This window comes from Cryptomeria japonica, chromosome 3 (assembly GCF_030272615.1).
Source record: "Cryptomeria japonica chromosome 3, Sugi_1.0, whole genome shotgun sequence".
In the NCBI taxonomy this organism is placed as follows: Eukaryota; Viridiplantae; Streptophyta; class Pinopsida; order Cupressales; family Cupressaceae; genus Cryptomeria; species Cryptomeria japonica.
Window position 1 is genome coordinate 207,547,390 of NC_081407.1, and position 27,356 is coordinate 207,574,745.

The 27,356-nt window shown below is 37.1% G+C and overlaps 1 protein-coding gene across 2 annotated transcripts; it reads right to left on the reverse strand.

Annotated features, from left to right (window-relative positions):
* Window positions 1–27,356, reverse strand: LOC131041025 (thiamine-repressible mitochondrial transport protein THI74). Of its 2 annotated transcripts, none has more exons than XM_057974004.2 (8): window positions 26,969–27,356; window positions 11,647–12,051; window positions 2,852–3,069; window positions 2,445–2,515; window positions 2,192–2,293; window positions 976–1,093; window positions 744–879; window positions 1–626 (listed from the first exon to the last, which is right to left on the reverse strand). In XM_057974004.2, the coding sequence occupies exons 1-8, from the start codon at window positions 27,053–27,055 to the stop codon at window positions 564–566; spliced, it is 1,200 nt and encodes a 399-aa protein (XP_057829987.1). In that variant the 5' UTR covers window positions 27,056–27,356; the 3' UTR covers window positions 1–563. The 2 variants fall into 2 exon arrangements, with proteins under 2 accessions (XP_057829987.1, XP_057829988.1); XM_057974005.2 differs by lacking the exon at window positions 26,969–27,356 and adding an exon at window positions 26,175–26,461.

Genomic DNA, 27,356 nt, shown 5'->3' on the forward strand with positions numbered 1-27,356 from the left:
TACACCAAAACAAATATCGTAGTTTCAACTTGGATGACTCCAACATAAATGAAATTTCTTGTAGGAATATTGTCCACAGAGAGAATATTTCATTCACAATATTTTCTTTGGGAAACAAGAATACAGTTCACAGCATAAACTGCAAACCAAAGAAGAGACCAAAGAAGAGATTTTGGCACTTTTATTTTATTGCATGAAACGTCATGAGTGTTGTTATGATCAAACCAAAATACATACCTCCATGCTAGTTCAATGACTTGGTGTTGAAAGAGTGATTTTCAAAACTTTCAGGCACATAATTTTCTTGGAGGTGGTGACATTTATACATATTCTTACATTTTTTAGCAGCATCACGGCAACATTGATATGATTTTTAATGCTCGTTTCATTCCAAAACAAGTCACCATCTTGCCACAAACAAAAAATCAGTGCATGACGTGTAAAAGAATTTAATCTGGCAGTTGCACTTCGTCCAATTTGATATTTTACAAATTTTAATATAGGAGGGAAAGAATATTTTGTTTCTTGATAAGAATACAAGTAATCCTCAATGTATTATAATATCACAAACCCATTTTCCGTGAACATTTATCTGAAAGATTTGCAATCACAAATCCTGCAAATACCTGTAAATGATGCCAAAGAAATTTCAGCCAAGATTAGACTTTTTCAGGTAACATGTTTAAGCACAAAGTCTATACACTTCACAAGAGTCGATAAGAAAAAATGATATGGTAATATACCTGAGCTGAACCAAGCATATAGATTGCCGAATAGTGGCGCCTATGAATCACCATGTCAGCTGTCATGGCAAGAGGAATGGTGAGGGACATGCCAAGAGTTGCCACTAGAGGTGTCGTCCATACCACAGATAGTGCCCTACGATTATCAATGAAAATATAATTTCAACTTAGCTCTAGTATCAAAGGCCAAACTTAATGTATCGAAGTAAGCATTACTTTATAAGCTGCATACCAAAAGTAATCCGATAGAACACTTCCAATGAATCCATTTGCAATCACAACTTCATCCAGTTTGGCAGATTTAGGAATGGTAAATTTTGGTTCAATGCCAATAGCAGCTAAAGGCCATACTGCAAGATAATGTGAGCATAGATTTTAATTTCATTGTAATATCATCTAGGGCAATTACAAATTAGAAAGCATTAGAGGGCATGATCTGACAGCAAAACTACAAAAGGATAGAAAACCTTCTATTGGAATGGTAAAAGTAGATCATAATGCCTATACTTTGAAAATAAAATTAATTTTCTGTATAGTGCTTATCATGTAAGTATTGATACATTAAGACAAAAGATGAAGCCATGAAAATAAATGTGACTACCAGGAGCATTCAATGAACTTCAATTAAATTCTATAAATTCTCATTGATGCACCCAGATTCGAATGAAAACTACTAAATCCGAGTCTTGTTGAAAACGGACAATACCTTTATAGAGGTGCACAATCATTATCTATATACAAGTCTAGCTCATGATTGGTCTTATTCTTGCAATTACTGCCTTCATATTAAGTGCATTATTTGTTTGATTCTTGTGGTATGTATTGACCTGTTAGGGATCATTTGTATTGCTGGCCTCTTTTGGGATAAATACATTGTGGAAAGACCATCCTTTACAATACATTGATTTGGGGAATCTGCATTGATTATGGTGGTGTCTGTGCTTACAATTGGTGGAGAATGAGTGGCCCATTGGCACCAAAAGGAATGCATTAAAGATATTTGAGATTTTCTATCAGCAGATTATGGTGATCTCATATTCAGTTCTGTAAATTCATTAACGGCTCACATATAGGCAACCCTCACATATTGTGTTCACTGTTGAAATCATATTTATCCATAGAGTTGCTTTTTTGCCATTGGATAAACAGCCTTCTCGACTCTGATAATTCTTACCATCACAAGGTCACAAGTTTAGATTATCAATGGCTCTTAAGTGAGCAAAAAATGAGTAAATGTCGGTTAAAAGAAAAACTGATCAATTAAAGTTGAGCAATGACTACACTAAATTTGGAAACTAGCTAACTAGAGGAAAATGACTTGTTCCAAATGTTACTAAAGCATTATTCTTCACTTCTCAACAAGTAAAGCCTGACAACTTTAATCTAATTAATTAAGGCATGAAGCAGACTGCAGCCAAATAATTTCTCACAAAAACTAAAGCGTTTACCTGGCCACCAAAGAGTTAACAGGGTAAACAGTCCAATATAACCAAAAATCTTCTGTACATCAGCCCTTTCACCTTCAGAACCCGCAAGTTTCTTAAGCAGTACTGTGTAGCAAGAAAACCATGCCAAGGTCATTACATGAAATTTGAATCATAACTCTCGACAATAAACATTATAACACAGGTAGAAAGCATCTCATCTCTCTACATATGACACCAGGGAAAGGAAATGATGGGAATAGAAAGGTAGCTCTACCAGTGAATAGGCCATAACAAACTGCGGAAAGCAGCCCAAACACATCTCCTACAACTGAGTGTTCACCATTTCTGCTCATTAACATGCAAAGAAAGCAATCAAAACAATATTAGTCTAATAATCATATCCATACACAAGGTTGTTTATGACTTCATAACAGCCAATTCAGCAAGCCCAGACAAACAAAAATGCAGGTGTGTAAATACAAATAAGCAATGTTGCAGTCTCCATTATAAATATTTAATTCATAACATCCCTATATAGCAAAACCAGATTTATATTTTATACATAATTGAAAAATTCCATGTTTTTCACCATTTAATACAAAATACCAATGCAAAACATATGTAAATTGGAAAATAATTTTATCTGAAAAGAAAAAAGAGAAAGGGATAGAAAAGAATTACACGGAAGTACTTTGAACAGCATCATCTGCAGCCCATGTCTTCCCAAGAGTAGTCATCGCTACTCCAGCCATGCTTACAAATACTGCAACAACTTTAGCAACGTTTAGAGAATCTAGTCCAAACAGTGCTCCAAAGAATAGGGTAAATAGCCCTGACGTTGAAGATAATATAGTTGTACTTGCCACACTCGTTCTTGCCAAGGCTGCATTAGAAAAATACTGAAACAGATAAAAACACATCAGTGTCTATATACTATTGCCATATAGAGAGAAAATGTTGGTATGCACTTTCGATAAAAATAAAATGAATAAAGAATCATATATTAATGATATGTGAAGAAGTCAATGTACTTCAAGTATGAGCTGTTTTAATTTTTAGTATAGTATAGCAGCTTCTCAAGGTAGTTGTTCCCAACTAAGTTGCCAAATCCGGTACGGGAACAGGAACGGGTACGTGGGTACGAAATGCTGGTACAGCATTAATTTTTTGGGGGGTTGGGTACATTTTCAGTACGTCCATACAGAAATTGTGTGTGTAAATATATACACATATATATACATGCATACATATATACATACATACATATATACATGTATGTAGCTAAAAACTGGAGTTATGTTTAGAATGTCGTATACCAATACATATGCTAAACAAAACCATTACAAATTTCAAATTTTGAAACATAACATACTAATTTAAATTCAGTTTTCAATATCAAAAAGATCAATCTAGAATCTCATGATAGATAAGTTAAGAGTTCACTAATCAAGATTGTAGGTCCTAAGAACATCGAAAAGATCAAACTAGAATCACTAAACATTTTGGAAACATTTTGGCATCTAAAAACATGAACCCCGGAGGTACCCACAAGAGATTCGTTTCAGAATCCGATTCCGATACGTTTTGTACCCGGAATCGCCAAAAAAATCCCACGATTCAGCAACTTAGGTTCCCAACCATTGTATGTACTCACACAGATGAATATATGTTATTGGGACATGGCCATTGGTATGGATTTCCACAACATAATTAGGTTTCATATCACTGTTGTTGATGATGGAAAAGCTTATTCATTTCTCCATTTCTGTTTTTTATGTGATGCGATATTGCTCTACAATAATGTGTTTGTGCGTTGTAAACTATATATTGTTAATTCTAAAGTTTCGCACCTTTATTTTTCGCTCTGTTGTCATACTGAATCTATCTATTGTCTGTGTGAACCACCAAACTCAATCTCCATCAAATCTAAAGCAATCCTATATCCAAATAGTTGATCGATGTAGATACCAATGTCAGTGAAGAGAATTTGGAAAAAGGGAAAAAGGTCAGAAAAAATAAAAGATCATGGAGCAACAGGCTGATTTAAGCAAAGAAAACAAAGACGAAGAAATGGCAAGAGGTTTTAGGTAGGTCCAGGACACCATGGCAACCAAATCTGACTGGAAGGCTAAGGATACACTCACTCCTCTAGATAAGCATGGGATGCAGATGTCCCAACGAGGTGGTGGAGAGGGAATGCAGCCTCAGAGAACATGAAGACACAGTGAAGAAAAAGGAGCAACATGGTCAATAGAATCTATAAATTCAAATTCAGACTATATAAGAATAGCCTTCACTCTCATTGTCTGAAGGAATCTGGAAAAGACATGTATTCTCTACAGTTCTGTGGGGATAGCTAAGAAAAATGGTATAAGTTTATTTATAGAGAGGCAAGAGAAACAATGAACAGAATGGTGTTCAAATTTAAGAGATGAGTTAAATATTTACAACATCAGGAATAACAATAGTTGAAGACAACAGGAGAGGAATGTGCAGAACTTCAAAAAGACAGAAAAAATATCAGACAGCTACACATGGTTGTTCAAGAGCAGACAGTTGATGGCACAATATAGTTGAACAGAATAACAAATCTGTTTAGGAAAACCACATTGATGGGGGGAAGAAAGTGGAAAGAAAAGGTAATCGTCCAGAAAACAGGAGTATCATTGAAGGTGAACAGCCAGACATTGAAGATAAGGGCAGACTTGATGGCGAAGTTAAGAGATGATAGACTGAAGAAGATAGGTACAAAATAACGACTTTGGGTCAGAAGCCACACCCTTCTGCTTGGATGTTAGCAAATTAGGTTGTGTTGACAGTGGTAACTAGGAACTAGAACAAGCACAAACCATCAAATATTGCCAAGGATGCACAGTTTGTAGGCTAAAACAAGAAAGGAAAGTTAGGCAAGTCAATTCAGTAAAACCAGGCGGGGTTGCCATAAAGGCCATCACCAACACCGTCAAAGCTAAAAACTATTAAATTACACAGAAGAAAGCAATCAAGATCTTTTATGTCATTGTAAAAAATTGTTAAAATCTAAGAAGGTAAGAATGTGGAAAGCAAAGGTAATTATCCTGAGAATAGGAGTATTGTTGAAGGTGAAGATAAGTGCAGCTTTGACAGTGAAGTTAAGAGATTATAGACTGCAGAAGACAGGTACCAAGTAACAACTTTGGGTCAGAAGCCACACCCTTTTGCTTGGATGTTTGCAGAATAGGTTATACGTTGACAGTGGTAACTAGGAACTAAAACAAATACAAACCATCCAATATTTCCAAAGGACGCAGTCAGTAGGCTAAAACCAAAAAGGAAGGTTAGGCAAGGCCATTCAGTAAAAAAAGGGAGGTGCCATAAAGGCCACCACCAACAAACATCAAAGCTAAAAACCATAAACTTTCACAGAAGAAAGCAATCAAGATCTTTTATCTCATTGTAAAATATGTTACAATCTAAGTCGTGAACATATCCTATCTGACAACTTTGAGAAGCATGATGGCTCACTCGTTTGAGGTCTGGGGAGCAAAACAAGACAGAGATGAAATCTTGCAAAAAGCTCAAGAGAGCCTTTGAAAAGAATTTAAGTTGTTGCAGGATAAACAAGGTACGAATGACTCTACACACATGTAATAGGAAATTCAAGAAATCAATCTCCATATTGCAGATAGGTTGAGGGAGAGATGGTTTATTAAGGATCTAAACCAAAGTATAAGATGAAATCAAAAATCGTGTTTCCAAGAACAGACAAGTGCAGCAAACAAGACAGTAATGAATTTTCAAAGTGAAGACAAGACGAATGCATGAGTGATGACAACAAGGAACTAAGAGGACATGATGACCTTGTCAAGTCACATACTATAGCATCCCTAAGAAAATACATGATGTTGAATGTAATGTAAGTCTTGGTGTAATGTTTATTCATGAACACTTGTAAAAGGATAACCCAGCTTCATATCCCCCACTGGAAACAAAGTGCCCATAACTACAGAGGACATGTGACAAGATCGTGGTACAACAGTTATAAGGTACAATCAAATGGGATCCATGTTTGAAAATATTAGGAATGTGATCCAAGCAAAACCTGCAGTGCATTAAAGCAGCCCATAACCTCACCTACTTTTACCAAGCAAGTAACGTGCAAAGACTTGAAAAAGAGGCATAGCAAACATAGGTTCTTAATACGATATATCAGAGAAAAAATGCATAGTGGATTTCATTATAGTGCCAATTCCTAGAGAAACCAACAAAAGAGAAAAAAATAATGGAGCAAGAATGGTAAATCAGATTTATAAGGCATATATCAGAGCAAAATTGCATAGTGGATTTCATTATAGTGTCAATTAGTAGAGAAACCAACATAAGAGAAAGGAATAATGGAGAAAGAAAGGTAAATCAGATTTATGAGGCAGGCATAGGCATAATTCCAGAAGCAGATGGATAGCATGCAGTTTATGACATTGTTGAGGAAATTGCTCAAATTATGTTTCGGACATATAGGTTACAGCCATTGATAACAATGGCATCAGAGGTGAGATTTAAAATAATATTCTTTGAAATAAGAAATATTGGAGATCAAACCCCCCTTCCAAAAAATCAGTACAAGAGGCTCAAAATACCAATATTAAGGTGTTCAACTCTGCGGTCAGTTACTCAGCAGATTCATAATATTATTACAGTAATAAGTGGATTCAGATGCAGCATCACTTCTGTTCCAACATAAACAGAACAGTAAGATTGAATAATACTCATGGAAAGAGTTAAGAAGAAGATTACAACTAGACAATAGGAAGCGAAACCCCCAACATTTGAAGGGTGAAACAGATGTGCTGAAGATGAATGGTGTCACAAAGGCAATTTTCATAATTGATTAAGTAGGAAATAGCTGGCAAGATTTAGGAGCAGTTAGTTAGGTAGTTGTGAAAACTTTGAAGTAGCAGATGTCCACAGAAGAAGGAGACCAAGGAAGAAAGCCAAAAAGTGACAAGGCCAAGAAGACATGGCTTCATTAGCTTAGCACCTTTGTAAAAAGTTAAAATGTAAGGCAAAAAATAAGACAGTACCCTTGAGTAATAAATTTTTTTCATAAAAGATCACATTGGATGAAAACCCCACAGTACTTTTGTAAACTAAACTCTAAGTTGCTGAATCGTGGGATTTCTCGGGTGATTCCGGGTACAAAACGTACAGGAATTGGATTCCGAAACGAATCTCCTGTGGGTACATCCGAGGTCTGCGTTTTTAGAAGCCGAAATGTTTCTGAAATGTTTAGTGATTCTAGTTTGATCTTTTTAATATTCTTAATACCTATAGTGCTGATTAGTGAACTCAGAACTTATCTATCATGAGATTCTAGTTTGACATTTTTGATATTGAAAACTGAATTTAAATTAGTATGTTATGTTTCAAAATTTGAAATTTGTAATGGTTTTGTTTAGCATATGTATTGATATATGACATTCTAAACTTAATTCTAGTTTTTAGCTATATATATATATATATATACAATAAATGTACCCAATCCAGAAAACAATTTCTGACATACCAGCGTTTCGTACCCACGTACCCATTCCCGTACCCGATTCGGCAACTTAGACTAAACTTTGATGACACCTCCAGAGGAAATCTATGATTCTAATGATTCCTTCCAGAAAGGTGCATCCTCCATTTGGTGCTCCAAAACGAACAATGAGGTGGAATGGGCATCAGTCATTGAATGTCTCTTGTTGGCATCCACTCTCAGTTGTAAACAACTTATAATCGAAGGTGAGTCCACAATTGTTATCATTGGTTTCAGTAAAATGACGTGTCCAAGTCAGATATGAAAAAGCTTGCTTGATGAGGCCTTGGCCCTCTATAAATCCTTTAAAAACATCTTTTTTATTCACTGCTCCTGGGAATGCAATCAGGCAACCAATTTTTTAGCCAATGTGTGGTGTATCAAGCCCCGGTCTGAGCTTTGGTTAGTGAGAACAGCAGGCCCAAGATGATCTTGAAGCTCTCTTGGTGTCCAGATCCCCACCTTGAGGTTGACCTTGAGTTCCCACAGGTGTTTTTTCGGTTATGTAGGGCTGGTGTGATTTCTCAAATAAATGGTGAAATTTGGGTCTGGTGCTAATTTCTCAAATAAGTGGTGAAATTTGGGTCATCTTGAAAAAAAAGAGAATAAATATCATTTTTTCTCTATTTAATATATAGCATAAGCTGCATTTATGATTCATAGAGGCTTCCTTTATTAAGAGAACAAAAAACAATTTTACTCTATTTGTGCCATTGTTGAGGTTGTCATACCTCTAATAATGCCTCTTGAGAAGCCAACTCTTCAAGTGGTTTGAAGGCAAGCTTTTCACAGTGTTTGTTTCCATCCAATTAGATATTTCTTCTCTGTTTGTTCAAATTTGCAGGTTAGACTGGTGCAGGTGTTGCATTCATTTTCATTTTCCTTTGTGTGAAGATTCCTATGGCAAGGTGCAGGGCTTCTAAGAGGCCTAGGGCCCCTTATACGGAATCTCAATATCTGATCAATGGCTGCAGATTCTCTTAAAATGCTCAAAAGCATCCTTAGCCCACAGAGTATAGATGACACTAGCACAGTACATTGGGGAGTTTCCATTTTGGATGATTTTCTGCAGAATCTGGAGAACATGTCAGATCCTGAGATGCAGAATTGGGTGGTACGTGTGTTGTTACCAAACCATGGAATCTCTTCCTCTTTTGGGTTTGTGAAAGAGGATTCATTTCTTGAGGTGAAAAATGCCTTAATGGCTGGCTACTAAGAGATTTATCATTAAATTTTTAAGCATACAAATTATTAATCTTTTAATCATTAGCCAGAGAAGGTCTGTGACATCTATCTCAACCTGAGGATGGTCATCAAGTATTTGCTTCACCCAAACTGAAGCTAGAAGTCACTGATACTTTCACCCTCCCATTGCTGGAAAATGGGTTGCTGTGCCAGGCCATCAAACGAATGGAGGTGATTCATGGTGTTAAATTCCAGCAGTAATGATTGCAAGAGAGCCAAGCCTTTCTTGAAGGGTGAGATTTGTGGCAGTGGTGACTGGTAAGGGTTTTCTAGGTGGTGCTAAGGTCTTTGCAGGAGGAGTTGGTGGTTGGGGTGTCACTTAGCCACAGATGATCGTTGTGGCTCTACGTTATCTCCTTTTTTTCTTGCTGTGGATTGGTGATTTGATATCTCTTCTTCGTTTTGTTTTTTGGCTTTTGTTTGGAGTCTTGTGCTCTGCCTGTGTTCTTGCAGTCTGTCGTTGCCTGGCTGATATAGCCATTTTTGTTTGCAAAAGATATATTACCATGTTTTAAAAGGCAAAGGTTCCAACAGAACTCTTGTTTGATTATATTTCTTTTTAAAAAAATTAGGGAATTTTACGCCTCTTAACCTAGAGTGGCAAAATAGTTGAATGGATTATTCTGTGATACGTTTACATTCAGGGGCATCCTGGGCTTTGCAATCCTGCACACTCATAAATATTGTTGGATCAAATTTTGGCTTGACTTTTGTGTACGCATGTTCTTTTTCATTTGATTTTACAAGGTTAAAACTTAATTTTGTTCTTTACCTGTCTTTTGCTGTCTGACCATCAGCATCTTTAGAAGATTCTGAATTCTCTTAATCTATCTGCTGTTCACATGTCTTGGCTGTGACCCACATCTTTTGACTTTGTTTTGGCTTGGTTTTATCCTATTTGCTAAGCGCTGCATATTAGTTTGCCAGGGCCCACCACACCTTTTTGTGGTATTTGAAACTCTGCTGGGCGTTGATTTTTTCCTGCAGGTAGCCACGCAATCCTTGATACGGTTGTCTTTTTTTAGCTGGCCATTTACCACTGTTGTGGGGCCTACAGAAGCGAAGTTGGACACAAAACACTGGAAGCTTCGTTTGTGAACACCCACTTAATATCCTCTTGGACGTTCGTTGAAAGAAACTGAATTTTGTTTCTCTTCATTTCTGTTAGGCACAGTATAATACCTACTATGGCACACACGCTATTGTGTGCTGGGCAGTTACCATGGAACTGCATAAAGAATATTTAACTTTGGACTCGCTGGTAGTTTCCTTCATGGCCATTTTTTTAACCAGCATTACCTTCTCACACCTATTCTTAGACCTGTTGCTGTTCCCTATACTGGCATCTATTTTTTTAACTGTCTACTGACCAGCAATTAACATTTTCTGCCAGGCTATTAATTCCTGATCATGGTTTTCCTTTCCTGGTCACTACACTATCTGCCAGAGTCTTAACTCACTCATGAATAGACTGGCTGCAACCTGTTTTTCTCTATGAAAACAAGCATTTGTTTGTGGTTTGGCAAGGAGTGTGGTAGAGAAACAATGAAACATCTTCCTCCTAAGCTGAAGACTGTAGAAAAAGAGTGTATGCTGTGTGTAAGCCTATAACTGTGCGAGTAAGAGCGTGGGTAGAATATAACATGCACAGGAGTCTCAAAAAGGAGACGGGATCATAAGAAGCAGAGTACAGAAGGCTGAAAATCATTCATGCTGGCCTCCATGATTTCCAGAATCTAGTATAAGAAGCGTATAAGGTTAATTTGGCATTGTTTCTGGTTTCCTAAATGCTCTGTCATAAGCTGAGTGCCAGCAGGCTGCAAGTTAAGCTGAAAATATTGAAATTCTGGGATAGAACTTTCCAAATCTCTGTAATTAGCTGTTTCTGAATTTTAAGTAGGAAAATATTTAAACACTTTTAAGTTTTATTTTGCCATCAAATTTCTGAGTTCTTTCTGTTGAAGTCGATAACCTGTGCTTGTGAAGATGCTTGGAGTGGTTAAGCCCCCAGTCCCTGTCTGCATCACTTTGTTTTATGAAACATGCATTTTCATACATAATTTGAAATCTTAAAGAAGTCTTTCTATTTTTGCATGGTTATTTTCATGCTTACACTCTTGCTAATCCAAGTTAATGTAAACACTAATAGTCTAATATAAAATAGTGATTAGAAATTTAAAATTGAGTGTAAGAGCAGTGCTAATTCATTCAATTAATAGGACTTACAGTTAGATCATTGTATAATACTTGTTGCTATGTTATGCACATTTATATGGTCATTTTCAGACATTATTTGACCTTAGCTAATGTGTTAAATACTAATGTAGAATAGTGATTAGAATTGGATACAAAAGAAATGAAAATTAATTAAATTAAAGGAGTGTTGAGTTTAATTCTATTCTATGTATGATCACCTCTTTTGCAATAGTACTAAAAATGTATATATTTTGATGTTGTCATTCATGAAAATAATTGAACTATGCAATGATAAAAATATGTTTTGCATTGCAATTAACTTCTCCGTACCAAATAGACTAGTAATTGCAAGCAAACAGTTCTCTATGTCATTCTTCTTGTGTATCTTCAAATGAATTAAAATAAATATTCCAAGTTCACACCATAGACAGGGAGAATAGATAAGCATCATACAAATCATGCCAGAATCTTAACCCACCTCTGTAGCAAACCAAACTGGTGTGAGTAAACAGCTGATTTTTGCAACCTCTCTTTGAGTGAGCTCTGCTTGAAGCTTCATACTTTGCAAATCTTCCTGATGCTTTGGAATTAAGGTCTTCCCTTCTTCTTCATCCATACTGATATCACCATTGCTTTCTTTTCTTGACAGATAGATTTGCATCTCAGACTCCATATCGTCACATGATGCATGGACCTTCAAGGGAGAATTAAGACAACATGAATTATCAACACTGGAATCTATCACTGTGGAATTTTTCTTGCAGCGCTTCTTTATTGCATTGCAGATCCAATCCTTTGCCAAAGATATAGGAAGATAAACAACCATAAGAGATGCTCCCAAATATGTAAGGGCAAAAGGTTGTCTGTAGGCCAAAAATATAGTCTGCAACATTTCAAAAGAATATAGTTAAAACATACAATAATCTGAATGCAAGTAGCAAATTTCCCTTGAAGACAAAACTCTCAAGTCAATTCAGAAAATAGTGAAACCTGATAGCAGCTAGAAGGTTTGTCATGAAATAACAGTGGAACTAGTTTACAAAAATGCATGCCCTCTTTTGATCTCGAAAATATATGCCAAATAGTGCTAAAAGCATGAATATCAATGCATAGAGTATTCTTTAAACGCTTGAAGCTGACATTTGCAGTTGTATTCAAAAATAGGTATACCTTCACTAAAACTAAGATTTGTTTCCAGTCCAACTTTCAATCGTAACAACTATAACAAAAAAAAGTACACATGAGAATCCTCCAATCTCTAAATAGTAAATTGCAAATACAACTTTTAAGATTTAAAAACTCAAGGAACATCTGTGCATTAGAAAGTTAACCTAGTTTGTTTTAATTGGGGGAGACTATCTAACCTGAAAAAGAATGCTACGAGTCTTTTTCATCACCTGATGATACCAATAGTGGAATTACATTATAACTATTATGAAAAAACATATTTATTGATATTGAATGGTGAAAATGTCCACCACCTCAATTGCAACATTATGCATCCAAGCAAAAAAGAAGCAGTCATTCCAGCACATATTCCTCCCAAAATTTTGAACTAAAACAAAACTGAATCACCACTGCCACCTTGGACGTACATTCTACCTATTCTGACTTCAGATCTTCACTAAAGAAGCAGCCTGGTACGAAGAGAAATTCTGTTAGCATTTGGAATGAATGCATAGCCACAGAGTTCTGGGAGGTCTTCACATTAAGACATTTATCTCCATTTCACTCATTAAGTCAACTCTTTCAATGGAGATAGCAAAAAACTCTTTCATGACAATCCTAAGTCAGTTAGCAATTCGAAGCACCCAAAGCTTCAAATTTCTGCCTCAAGAAAGCCCAAGATTTATTGCATCATCCAGAGTAATACAGTGGCTTGGATAAATACCCTCCATCACCAATTTAAAACTGCAAATACCAGTGCCCAAAGGCAATAACAAGAGATCACCACTTCCCATGGCAACAATGTCCTAAATTCTTAACAGCGAGAATGGTTCCAACATCACATAAATTACATTGTTTCCATCCTTATCATCTTCCAGAAGCAGATATTCCAATACTACTGGGGATAATTCTGCAATTAGCATTTATACCATATGTTTCAAATGCTGTTGTTACTTTGATGGATCTGTCTCCTATCATCACATCCACAAATAAATGCACGACATTGAAGATGGGGAGGATTTATGTCATGCCATAATCTTGTAAACCTGCTCTGATTCCACGTTTGAAATATAGTATGAGCAGAAAAAGAATACCAAGAGCCATATCATAGATTCAAAGTTTTAAAACAATTCTTTTGTAAATATTATTGCAGCCACATAACCTGCTTACATCATAAGTAATGCACTTAATTTATCTATTTTGTGACACTACTCTATAGTCTAAACTGCTGTTGTGAATGTGGAGATGCCCTTTCAACAGGATTGTTAGTCCCTGAGCCTTGTTCTCATATAACTTCAAATCCGTTATCAGATATAGCATACTCAAATGATTTGTTTTGTCTCTCATAATCAAGTTAAACCCTATTTAGCAATATTAGTGTAAATCTAACAACACTGAAGAATCAAGAGAAGATAAAGGTTTCTCATGCAACCCAAAAATGCCTTCCAATCACAGGCTAGATTGTTCAAATCATAGTTGCAGAAATCAGCAAGCATTCGCAGCTCATCTCAAACCCTAAACAATTACTTGCTGTTATCAAAAAAATTGCTGCAAGTTTTTCCCACTCACAACCTCACAGGTAAAATTGCCATTGACTCACAACAAGAGCAAAACAACTTGACCCAATATGAAAAGTGAATTTAGTGAGGTTTTTTTCAAATTTTAAAGATTCATTTTAGGGTATAGAATGAAACTTCTACAGGTTTTTGCTGAGTACTGAGTCTAGTTGACAGGTAGTAGTGTCACAAGAGTGAATAGTAAGCTAGAGTTACAGCCAGTTGCAGGTCTGTGCATGTGGCTGTACATTATTGCTTCTGTAGCAGCGTTATAATTTAATTGAAGTTCTGTTAAACTTTAAAAAAGTTTGTCAAAATTCTAAAACTTTGATTAAATCGCATTGCTATAATTTTGGTTTTCCATGCCTCAGGCTCCTGTTGTAGATGATCCAGCCATAGCATCTAGTTCCACAACACCCACACAGCTGCAGCAGACTTTTCTGAGCTTTAGTCATAGAAGAAATTTATAACTTTGTAATATTTATTGATATTGATATTTGAAGTTCATATGTTTTGAAAATTTAAACTTGTTTTTGGTCTAGATTGCGTAGTGAACTCTAATTTCGTTCTATATATGAGGGAAATCAGTATAATGTTCCAAAAATTCAGTATATGTGTGTCTTTTGCAAAATTATTTTAAAATTTATATATATTTTTAATTTGAAAACCTGCCTAGTTATTGCCACCTTTTTGCCAAGTCCGCGGTTTTTAAAATTTTGGTTCAGTCAAGTAATTGCCAAGTAAAAGTTTTTCAACTATGGTTCAAATAAAGTAACCAATTATAAGGAGTATTGAATAGACAGGTCTAGTTCTAAGTTTCAGGGTTTGCCAGGTTCAGGGCCTAGTACTGGTCCGGTCCGGTTTGGGTTCAGGTCCTGGTCTGGTCTGCCTTTGGGTCTGGCCAGGGTTCGTGCCCAAGCAAGCTGGTTCGTCCAGGGGGGACCCGAGCAAACCTGGGGTGAACCTAGACGCTTGGGCACCCAAATTTATGTTTTTTTTTTGCAAAATTTTATAAAATTTATAGCAATGAGGGTTTCTTGTTTGTAGAGATTGTGTTTCAGACTTGCAAATTTGTGTGATTGTTTTGCAAGTTATCATGCAGGTTTAAGACTTAGTTATTAAAGACAGCAACAGACAATTAATAGATTTATTCAAGTTTTGTTTATGTCTGAAGCAAGATAAAACAGAGCAGCAAACAATTGAGTTCTGACCTCTTACTTGTTAACCTTATACAATGTATGTACTGGAGCAGTGCTCAATCACAACAGCAGAATACCCAAGCATTAGCTCATTCTGATTTACAATCCTCGGCTTATGAAAAGCAACAAAATTATTCAGTTTCTTGTGCTCACTTATGATTTCCACAATTGGACTCACTGAATACGGAAATCCCTAAACTTATATCAGACCTTACAATTTGAGATATACACAATACTTTTAATAGAATAGCTGATCTCCACACAGATTTAGAATCCCAATCTTCTCCTAAATAAACATAAGCTAAATTGCAATTAGCTTCTTATTCCGACACCACTTTCATGATTATCAGTAGTCTGATATGATTTGTATACATTCAACACTGCTTCAGTTGTAAGTCATAGATAAGATCTAACAAGTTTATGGTGGTTTTGTTGTTTATATGATGCTATGTAACATTCTAATCTTAACTCATGCTTCTAGGCTACATAAACTATATATATATATATATTATATAGTTTATGTACTAACAAACCCAAACCCCTTTTCAAAATTTTGTCAAACTGGCGAACCCGAACCAGCAACTTAGGTCTAGTTCATAGTTGTACACAAAAACACCACATATTCCCCACAGCAATAAAAAATTAGGCTATGTTAGCAATCAATCCCATTATTAGTAAACAACCCCTTACTCTTTTACTACTTACCAAAGTTGTATGGAAACAGACATATCCGATACAACTATGGTATCAGATACAAATAAGGCATTTAAATACTATTCGCGAAGGGTCATTCATTCAGGAAGAGCTCGGAATTTCGGAAAGGGATCTATTGGTTCGGGGATAACTAAATGCCTAGAGCTATGTTACTCACTACTCTTCACTTTCTTGTTGCCGCATGCCCCTACCCATATAACTGGGGCTACTGGATCACTAACCAAAAAGAGAGAAAGATTGATTGAACATGTTACGTATAGAATCATCATCTCTCTCCGATTTATTGTTAAAGAAAGATTTAAAGTGAACTACAATTCCTCTACCTTCCTCCCACCCGGCCCATAGATTAGTAGGGGCCCACCCAACCCTAAAGTTTTGGGCCCCTACTATTCTAAAGGTAAATGAAATTCGGATTGCTTATAGATAGTAGGGCAATCTCTCAATCAATCATCGAAATCTTGAACAGAGTGAACCCGGAGAGAGATGGCGATTCTATATGTAACATGCCCGGAACTATACCTTTATCGCCCCACACACGTCCACCCACCCACCCCAATTAATTAGCCTGCTAGAGTAAGAGAAGATAGGGCTGAAGTTTAGTTTCCCTACGTTTTATAGAGCAAAACTGGGGAGGATAATGGCTATATTTATGTTATTACCTGTAGTCCCGACGAAGTGATACATGGAATGCACTGAACGGATGGATCAAGGTGCCAATTCGTCCATTGCTAGAGTCAATCATTCTAAATAAACGATAAACAATTCTATCTTTAAGCGGCTGAAGAGTCCCCAGAATGCAATGAAACAAAGGGGCGGCTACTCAAACTGTAACTAACCTCATGTGCTTGGAAACTCCCTTATCCTAGAGACTCAAGACCCACCCACCCCAGCTCATCCGGAGCAGATTCCATTGTAGATTCATCAGTATCTCTCGCATGAGAGTCGATATTTGAGTCAACATCACAGCCAGCTTCTTCACCGCCATCTCACCATAGGGAGGGATGCTAAGCGGCATCTGATTGAGTTACTAGAAGTGATATGAAGGCCCCTCTCTTTCTATAGGCATATGTTCCTAGTTTTCCAGCATTGCCTTCTGTTCCACTATATGCTAGTGTTCTCTCTGTTGTCTATGCCCTTACCCTAGCCTCTGTAGGGGTTGACACTGGATATGTACCTGGATTTTATCGATCCCAGTATAGATCTAATCACGTGGGGCCCTACTATTCTAATGGCGCCACCTTTGGTCGACACAAAGGCATAGGTAAAGGCAGGAAAGACAGCAGATACAGGCTTAAGCAGCTAATCGATACAATGAATTTTCAAGACCACCCCCCAATATAGAAATGGCTAGATATGGCATTTTTTAATTTTTTTTAAGCATTAGGTAAACTTTTTAACGTGACCAGTGATGCTGGCACAACACACCCTCCAACACCACGTGAAATGCTTTTGACCTAGGGGCCAGAGCTATGAATCGGTGAGATCACAAACAGGGGACCTCATCCCCATTTAACAATGTTGAGGCTCAAACCAGCAAGCACATTGGATCAGCAAAGGCACAAGCCTGAGATCACAATGGCCCAGCCAAGGTTTGAACCTTGGTAATCACAACAACAACACCACTTAACCAACACATTGTGAGAAGAACCCATAGCTAGATATGGCAATTATGATATACACATGTATTCAATTATTTGTACATCTGAACTTGAAGGCATAAAAAATAACATTACAAACCTTATACATATATATTTTGGTTTTTATATTTTTTGATTTTTAGTCTAGACTAATTATTTTGTTATATAATATTGTATCTTTAGTGATTTAAATATATATGTATTTAAACAATTTATTTTTAATGTCTTTTTTTTGCAATTTTTGAGTTTTTTCCATAACTTTATCCAGATATAGCACCCATGCAGCATCCAAAGGCATTAGCAAATACCCAATGAGGGGGTATGTATATATCAGTAGGTGCAGGGAAGATACCAGGAACTCTGATATTTATGTATTAGTGCAGTAGTGTCAATGTCAAATGATGTCAGTACAATCAAATCACTGATGAAATGTAGCAATATAGAAGGAGGTGTTCCTTACAAGACAAACATTGAGAAATGTTGAAATAGTAGCTAGCTCGGATACCTATTGTATTTTAATGTTGTCAATGACAATTAAAATACACTTGTATTATCTTTTAGGTAAACATGTCATTGGGTTGGACCCAAAATGTAATGTGGAAGTCAACTTAATGTGTTATTTGGCTGGACCCAAATGTAGCGCGGAAAGGCAATACAATGTGTCATTGGGCTGGGCCCAAAATGTAACGTGCAAAGGCAATTAAATAACTATTGGGCTGGACCCAAATGTCCAACGTGGGAAATATACAATAACAATATATTATTATTCATGCAAGCCGACTTGAGGAAGATTAGTGCCTAAGGTTGATATATAACTACTCCAAGATGAAATCATTTGAACACACAACCATTTTGATATTCTCCTATCTGCTCTCCTAGCAGCGATCCTTCCTAATGCGAACTTGTGCAAGGCGATTATGCAAACTCTTCAAGGTTGATTGTAGCGAAGTTGTCAAAGTTCATCTCAAGGTCTCTTGTGTAAATCAGATCCAGACATCTGCTGCTCCGCCTTATCATCTGCTGTTAATGAAAGGCTGCATTCATCATTGATTTCTTGAACTGCAATCTGAGATAAGTCATTGCCTTGTAAACTGTCTATATTTGAGATAATACATATCACATTTAAAGGCTGGGTTTTTTCACCTCTAGGAGGGAGGTTTTCCCACGGTATTGGTGTCTTGTGTCTTGTGTTTTATTCCGGTCAGATTACATTCAAGAGGAGTCACGCCTAAAGGCTCTCATGGAGGAGATCAACATGTGCTTGCATCTCAACATGTTAGAAGGAAGGGAGGCCATTGGAAGAAGAACAACTTCAAAAGAAATACACAATCTGATTATAATCAAATATGTTAAATTAACATTTGATTGCTTAAAATTAACATGGTATCAGAGCTTCAGGTTCATTCAAATAATCAGATTATTAGTTGCCCTTCACTTTCAGTTTGCTGTTTAAGTTTTGCAAGATGGTTACAGGTCTGAAAGTAGACGATAGACTTGAAGGTGCCCTCAATTTTACATCATGGAAGGTTCGTATCCTCCTTGCACTTGAAGAATTAGAGTTGTTACAGTTTGTGGAAGATATGGATCTGACTGAACCTTCGGATCCAAAAGAGCTAAAGCAATTCAAAAAGAATGCTCTCAAAGCAAAAAAGTTCCTTATTGATTCTTGAAGGATCATCTTGTTCCAGTCATCTCCAAATTGAAGACAGCTCGAGAGATGTTCAAACATCTAGAAGGGATATATGAGATCAACAACATCAGCCGGACACTCACATTGAGGCAGCAACTTCTTCAAGTCAAAATGTGCAAAGGAGATTCACTCATGTCCTTCTTCATGAAGATTTCAGAATTGAAGGACCAACTTAGCGCCATTGGAAGCGAGGTTGTGGACAAGGATATTGTCATGATTGCGTTGAATGGTCTTCTTGACTCTTGGGATCCCTTCATTCAAAGCATAAGTGGAAGAGCTGAATTCCCTTCCTTCGATCGCCTCCGGTCAGATTGCATTCAAGAGGAGTCACGCCTAAAGGCTCTCATGGAGGAGATCAACATGTGCTTGCATCTCAACATGTTAGAAGGAAGGGAGGCCATTGGAAGAAGAACAACTTCAAAAGAGATAGAGACTTCAAACCTCCTGCTTTCGATTCAAGGAAGAAGCCAAGGGATCTTTCACGTGTCCGTTGCTTCAAATGCGACAAGTTTGGACATTATGTCAAAGAATGTCAGAATTCGCCCATGCAAGGGGAGGCCAACCTGAATGAAGTTGCACACTCAGAGGATAATGAAGACTACCTCTTCATTTCTGCTTTGTCCAACAATGTGCCAACTGATAGCAACACTTGGTTGATCGACAGTGGTGCATCTAGACACATCACGGGATATCAAGAGCATCTCTCAGACTTGATGGAGAAAGAGTCCAATCTTCATGTGGTAATTGGTGATGATGCACAGTATTCGATAAGATGCTTTGGTAGTACTTCTTTAAATTTAATATTTGGTATGTCCTTGCATCTTAATGATATTTTATTTGTCCTTGGAATTAAGAGCAATTTAATTTTTATTTCTGCCCTAGAAGATAAAGGTTATCAAATAGCATTTTCTGAGGGTAAAGTACTTGCATGGCCTAAGAAATCTAGTATTAAATCTGCTTGTGTTATTGGAAATAGATATGATAGTTTGTATAAGCTTTCAGCTAACCCCATTTGAGCACTCATTCATGAAGCTCCTGAATCTAGTGATCTATGGCATAGAAGGCTCGGTCATCTTCACTATCAGGCACTTCCTTCACTTGAAAGGATGGTTAAAGGTATGCCTAAACTTAATCAATCTCATGATGATGCTCGCAAAGGTTGTGCATTAGGTAAGAACACTAAAAGTCCATTTCATAAAAGTGAAAGTAGAGCTAAAGAAAAACTAGCACTTGTTCATTCTGATCTATGTGGACCTATGTTTGTTCCTTCACCTAGCGGATTTCTATACTATGTTACATTTATAGATGATTTTTCTAGAAAGACTTGGATTTACTTTCTAAAATCTAAAGAATCTGATGAAGTGTTAAGTAGGTTTAAAAAATTTAAAGCTCTAGCTGAAACTATGTCTAGTAAAAGGATTAAAGTGTTAAGATCTGACAATGGAGATGAATACACCTCGAGTAGCTTCAATGACTTTTGTGCAGAAACATGAATTAAGAGGGAGTTTTGTGTTCCCTAAAATCCTCAGCAAAATGGTGTAGCTGAACGAAATAATAGAACCATTGTTAAAGCTGCCAAAGCTATGATTCACGATTAGAACCTGCAGATCTTCTTATGGGCTGAAGCATCCAAGATTGTTGTGTACATTCAAAATAGATGTCCTCACCGTGTTCTGAAGAACATAACTCCCGAGGAAGCTTTCACAGGAGTCAAACCAGATATCAGCCACCTAAGGATCTTTGGAAGTCTTGTCTATGTTCATGTGCCAAAGGAAAAGAGGACTAAGTTAGAGCCTTCCGGGAAGAAGGGTATCCTTGTTGGATATAGTGAATCTTCCAAGGCATTTCACATCTACATTCCTGGTCAAAGGTACATTGAGGTAAGTAGGGATATCACCTTTGAAGAAAATATTGCTTTCAAGAAATCTAAAGGTTCTCCTATTGATAATGATAAAGAAGTTAATGATAACCAAGATATGGATATTGATACTAACCCTGAGATTCAAAGGGAGCCTATTGAGCCTCTTGAACCTATTGAGCATGATGATCCTCTTGAGCCTCTAGTTCCGAGTGATGGACCTAGGGATATTGCAGTTAGCAAGAAAAGATCCCTTTGGGTTAGAAGCACAATTCAAGATGCAGAAAAGTTTGCAGCTCCTAGTGGCACTTTCAAAAAAAGTAAGAGACCTCAGAAGCTCCCTAACTATGTTGCAATGATGTGCAACATCATTGAGGCTGAACCATCCAGCATAGAAGAAGCTATGAACCAGCAAACATGGAAGTTAGCTATGGATGAAGAGTATCAATCCATCATCAAGAATGATGTATGGGATGTTGTGCCTAGACCTAAAGGTAAGTATGTTGTTTCTTCCAAATGGTTGTTTAGAATTAAACATGTTGTTGATGGTACTATAAAGAAATATAAAGCTAGATTTGTAGCTCGTAGTTTTTCTCAAAAGGAAGGCATAGATTATGAAGAAACATTTGCTCCTGTTGCTAGATATACTTCTATTAGAACTATTATAGCTATTGATGCAGCCAAAGGTTGGAAATTACATCAAATGGATGTAAAGGCTATCTTCCTTAATGGTGTTATTGAGGAAGAAGTCTATATTGAACAACCTGAAGGTTATGAGATTCATGATAGAGAGACTCATGTGTGCAGGTTGAAGAAAGCTCTCTATGGCCTCAAGCAAGCTCCTAGAGCTTGGTATGAAAGAATTGATAAGTACTTAGTTAGTTGAGGATTTTATAAGTATGATGTTGATCCTAACATTTACTTTAAAGTATTTAATGGTGAAATGCTAATTCTGGTTTTATATGTTGATGATTTATTTCTAACTGGTGAAGATAGTCTCATCATTAGGTGTAAGAAAGAATTAGCTACTGAATTTGAAATGAAGGATCTAGGTCTAATGCATTACTTTCTATGGTTAGAAGTTTGGCAAAGACCTAATGAAATTATTCTAAGTCAAGGTAAATATACTATTGATATATTGAAAAGATTTGGTATGATGGATTGTAAACCTATGTCTACTCCTATGGAAACTAACTTGAAGAAGTTGAGTATTTCTGCAGCTAACTCTGATTTTGCAGATCCCTCAGAGTACAGGCAGTTGATTGGATCCTTGATGTATCTAGTCAATATTAGACTAGATATTTGCTATGCAGTGAGTGCACTTAGCCAATTCACGAACCAACCAAAGCATGTTCACTTGGTGGCAGCCAAGCACATCCTGAAATACTTGCGTGGAACAATTGGCTATGGGCTGAAGTATCCAATCAACACAGCAATCAACTTGGAAGGCTACTCTAATTCTAATTGGACTGGAAGTGTTACTGACAAGAAAAGCACTTCAGGAATCTGTTTCAGCTTGGGTTCCGCTATGATCTCTTGGGCCAATAGGAAATAGTCCTCAGTTGCATTAAGTACTGCAGAAGCTGAATACATTGCCTCAAGTGTGGCAACTAGAGAAGCAATTTGGTTTCACAAGCTTCTTGCTGGGTTGTTTGGACAACCTTGGGAATCCACTATTATTTATTGTGATAATTAGAGTTGTATTAAAATGTCTAATAATCTCGTGTTTCATGACAGGTCAAAACATGTGGAAACTCATTATCACTATATTCGTGATATGGCACAAAGAGGTGCCATTCAGTTGAAATATATCAGCACTGATGAACAGGTTTATGATGTTCTCACCAAGCCTCTAGCTCGGGTGAAATTTGAGTACTTCAGAGAGAAGCTTGGAATGGTGGAGAACACAGCATTGATTGAGAGGGAGTCTCAATCTTAGTGATGCAATTCAGTTTGCATCTTCCACCCTCTGCGGGCAATGCAAGGTGGAGTCACCCTCTGCGGGCAATGCAAGGTGACAGCATGTTCTTCTCTAGGAGAAGGCTAAGGTGTAAGACCTCTTCCACCCTCTGCGGGGAAATGCAAGGTGGGTCCATCCTCTGCGGGCAATGCAAGATGGACATCATGAAATGAGTTCATGATATTTATGTGTTTTACTGCAGGTATACTCTATGAAGCTTATGGTTTCAGTCTTGTGGGCAATGCAAGATGAAAGTCATGAATGGATCATGACATGTGGCAGTTATCCTCCCTAGCTAAGAGGGAGTGTTGAAATAGTAGCTAGCTCGGATGCCTATTGTATTTTAATGTTGTCAATGACAATTAAAATACACTTGTATTATCTTTTAGGTAAACATGTCATTGGGTTGGACCCAAAATGTAACGTGGAAGTCAACTTAATGTGTTATTGGGCTGGACCCAAATGTAGCGTGGAAAGAAGTCATTTGAACACACAACCATTTTGATATTCTCCTATCTGCTCTCCTAGCAGCGATCCTTCCTAATGCGAAATTGTGCAAGGCGATTATGCAAACCCTTCAAGGTTGATTGTAGCGAAGTTGTCAAAGTTCATCTCAAGGTCTCTTGTGTAAATCAGATCCAGACATCTGCTGCTCCGCCTTATCATCTGCTGTTAATGAAGGGCTGCATTCATCACTGATTTCTTGAACTGCAATCTGAGATAAGTCATTGCCTTGTAAACTGTCTATATTTGAGATAATACATATCACATTTAAAGGCTGGGTTTTTTCACCTCCAGGAGGGAGGTTTTCCCAGGCTATTGGTGTCTTGTGTCTTGTGTTTTATTGCTGTTACTGTTTATACACAGTCTGATTATAATCAAATATGTTAAATTAACATCCGATTGCTTAAAATTAGCAAGAAACGCACCTTGATTCAAAACTTCAACATTATATAGAGTTTTCCAAAGAAACGGATTTTCCAGGTAGCAATATACAAAGCCAGCCACTTGAAGCGTATATAATACAAGTTTCTGGCTACCTGATTTGCATATTCTGTGATCTCAAATAAGATATTGTGAAAATAATGCAAAATACTCATTCAAATGCCATTTTAATACTCATTGAAGAGAAGGATTCCCTCTGGATGGTTAAGTAGTACAGCACTGTCGTTTATGGTACATCACTACACTATTCAAAACTCTCCCATCCTCACTGTGTTATGAAGATTATTGCTTATAAAATTATATGCTAGAAGTAATAATCTACATTAATGTTGACAAAAGACAATCCACACCCTGAATCATAATGGATCTGGTAGCTCGGGAAGTAGATCAACTCAGCCTACCTACACAGTAATGAGAAAGTCCTGGTATGTGTCCTACCTTGTCCATGGAAACTTACACTGTACCGTATCAAGATTAGGAAAAATGATCCCAGTTTCAGATCACCAAGATGCTAAAACTCAAAATGGTAGAGTAGGCCACTAATGCAGAGCATGGCCATGGGAAGGTCCTAGATCCAAACCTTAGCTGGTGCATTGAAAATTACATGGGAACATCGTTACCAGAAACGATTAACAACCAACAGCAACAAGAAATTGATTACAAGGTGGTAATAGTCTGTTATGGGCTCTGTGTTCTTGGTCAGAGCTGGTGTGTTTGCCACATAACGGATTCAGAGGACTGTGTTTTTGTCGGCTGCTCACAGATATAGGGTCATTTGTGACATTCCTTCTATGAGTTTAGCCATGGTGCTGGAGTTTAGCCTGGGGGTGCTAGGAGAAAATTTTTGCTAAACTGTGAGTTGGGTTGGTTATCAGCCTGTAGAAGTGATGATTGTGGTCAAGAGTAGAGTGATGCCTTAAGTCAGGCCTGGATTGGCCCAAGTGTAGGTATGAAGGCAAAGAAATGCTCACAGAGGAGCTTCTTTCTTTCTGTATTTGTCTCACCATCAGATGGTGTTTGAGGAGGTCAAGAAGAAAGTTGGAGTTGTTGGTTCGGTGGAGTGGCAGTAAGGTGGATGTGAAGCCAGTGGCTGTTTTAGTGGTTCGTTTCTGGTCAACGCTCTAAGGTGTTATCAGCTGTGAAAAAATTTCTGGTTTTTTTCTAGGGTACCTGGTTAGCGTTGGATTTTTTATTTGGCTCCCAGCTCACCCAGTGGTTTATCCAGGGTTTTCTAATTTCTTTTTTTCAATTGTGGATGTGGTCCCATTAATAAAACCATCTTATCAATTAAAAAAACTTAAAAAGGAAACTGACTACTGGGCAATAACAATAAAAGATGTTGAATGAATATAAAATGATGAACAATACTTTAAAGCTGAATTTTATGAAATGAATTAGTTGTATTCTGATTCAAGAAAGTATTGATATTTGAACAAATAAATACACTAGCATTGATAGCATGTTTAATTAAAAAAGATGATGTTTTGATATTTCTATCCTGCATCTCATATGAATTAATTCATTTATCATATCTAAATCAAAATCGTATAAAACAGAAAATGTCAATATCACAATCCATCATTTATCATTTCTGCTCTCTAGCTATTTCTTTATTTCATCATGATGATGGATCATGTAGTATGATCCAAAACGTTGATGATGAACAGTATCACACATGGTTCAAAACAGAAAGAGAAAAAAACTAACATTATGAACTGTGGAAATTACATGACTTTAGTCCATCATGTTATTTAACCATTAAAAATATATCTCTGCAGCCTAGTTATAATAAAGAAAAAAATAATAAATTTGTTCAAACTGAATCATATAATGCAAGCACTTTGAATATTGAACATTTGCCCCAAAAAAACAGAAGTCAAGTTTTCTAATTTCTCATATCAATACACATTCCTTCTAAGCACTGAAAAATAATGTAATACCAGTCCATCAAATGTAAACCATTTGGTTTACAAGCTGAAAGCAACGTTAAATGTCCACCTTTAAAACAAAGTAATAACTCAAGGAAAATCAAAGTTGTATTTTAACGTTAATAACTTGAATAGATGAAAATAATTTAACACAAACTACTATAATGAACTTTCTCGATTTCCTTTTATTTTATTATTTTGATAACACTAAAGCTTGGTCTCCACAGGGAGTAAGAAAAATGCTTGTGGCTATGGCTGAAATTTAACATGGGTCTGAAACTTGGACACGACGTCATGCATACATTCTAAAATCCACCAATCAGTTTTGCTGCTGATTCAAAGACGGACTTACTCCTCTGTTATGGTTGCGTGGGTTTAACTGTGCTCATGTGGTAATCCAGGGTGATGCTGGTCTGCGAAAAGGCCTTTTATTGATGGTCATTTCATTCAGGTGTCAAGGATCTACCAACAGAATGTCAGGCGGTTCATCTTTAAGTACTAATGTGGGGCATACGCCCACAGAACGGTCCAAGACTGGTGCATTAACTGCAACGAGGCAAGGGACAAGTTGATGAATCAGAATCATACGCAAAAATCGAATCACGCCAAAGTCCTGTTATTGTGGGGCATAGCCTGCATTACTCTTTCAATCTCTCTCCACCCTCATGGACCTGATGGCCCAATTTTACAATAATCAAAATAAACCAATTCCATACCGTTCGATTTAACTAGGCGAGAAGTGAAGAGAATAGCAGATCTAGCAAATGCACCCTGAAAAAGCAGAATAATTAAAAACCTCTGGCAATTAGCTAATTTATCACGTCTATGTAGCTAAACATCGAATTTTATTTTATTTTTGCATAGTGTACAGGGAGGCGAACGAGTTCCAATTTCATTTAGTGAAAACCCAAACGGTCCCAAACGGTCCTCTTCCCCGGGAATGCAAAATGCCCACATTGTCATATTTTCTTAATAGGAGAGCTTGGCCCATTAAAATGAGAACCCAGATCTTCATAGTGTAATTGCTCCAACTTAAAACACAGAATAAATTCCATTCAATTCAATTCAAGCTCAAACGAGAAGAGAACAGAGTGATAGATCTGGAAAAGTAGCCCAATCAAATTAAAAAGATAAAGAAATTGGAACCTGAGTGACTTCGGCGGAGGTGACCCATATAACAACCACCACAGCAATTAGCAGCAGCCCCCCTCTATACTGCCATCGCCCTCCCATCTTCCCTCCAATATCTCCTCCGCCTCAATTATATATATGCATTGGTATATGACAGAGCAGCTCCCTTATTATTCCCAGAGATATGCAGGCCCAGAGTACAAGAAAATTGTTGGAGGCGTTGTTGGGTCTCCTTCCCAACCAGAAGGGCCTGCAATGCTCCACTTCCTCCTAGATTGTCGTTGTGCTTGACGTTTCTGTTAACTTTCCCGTCAAGTTCGCCCCGAGTTTTTAAATTATCGTTTTCTCTTTTGGTTTTTCTGGCGACTTCGTCGAGGGTGCGCACCATGGGGCATTTGGTAAC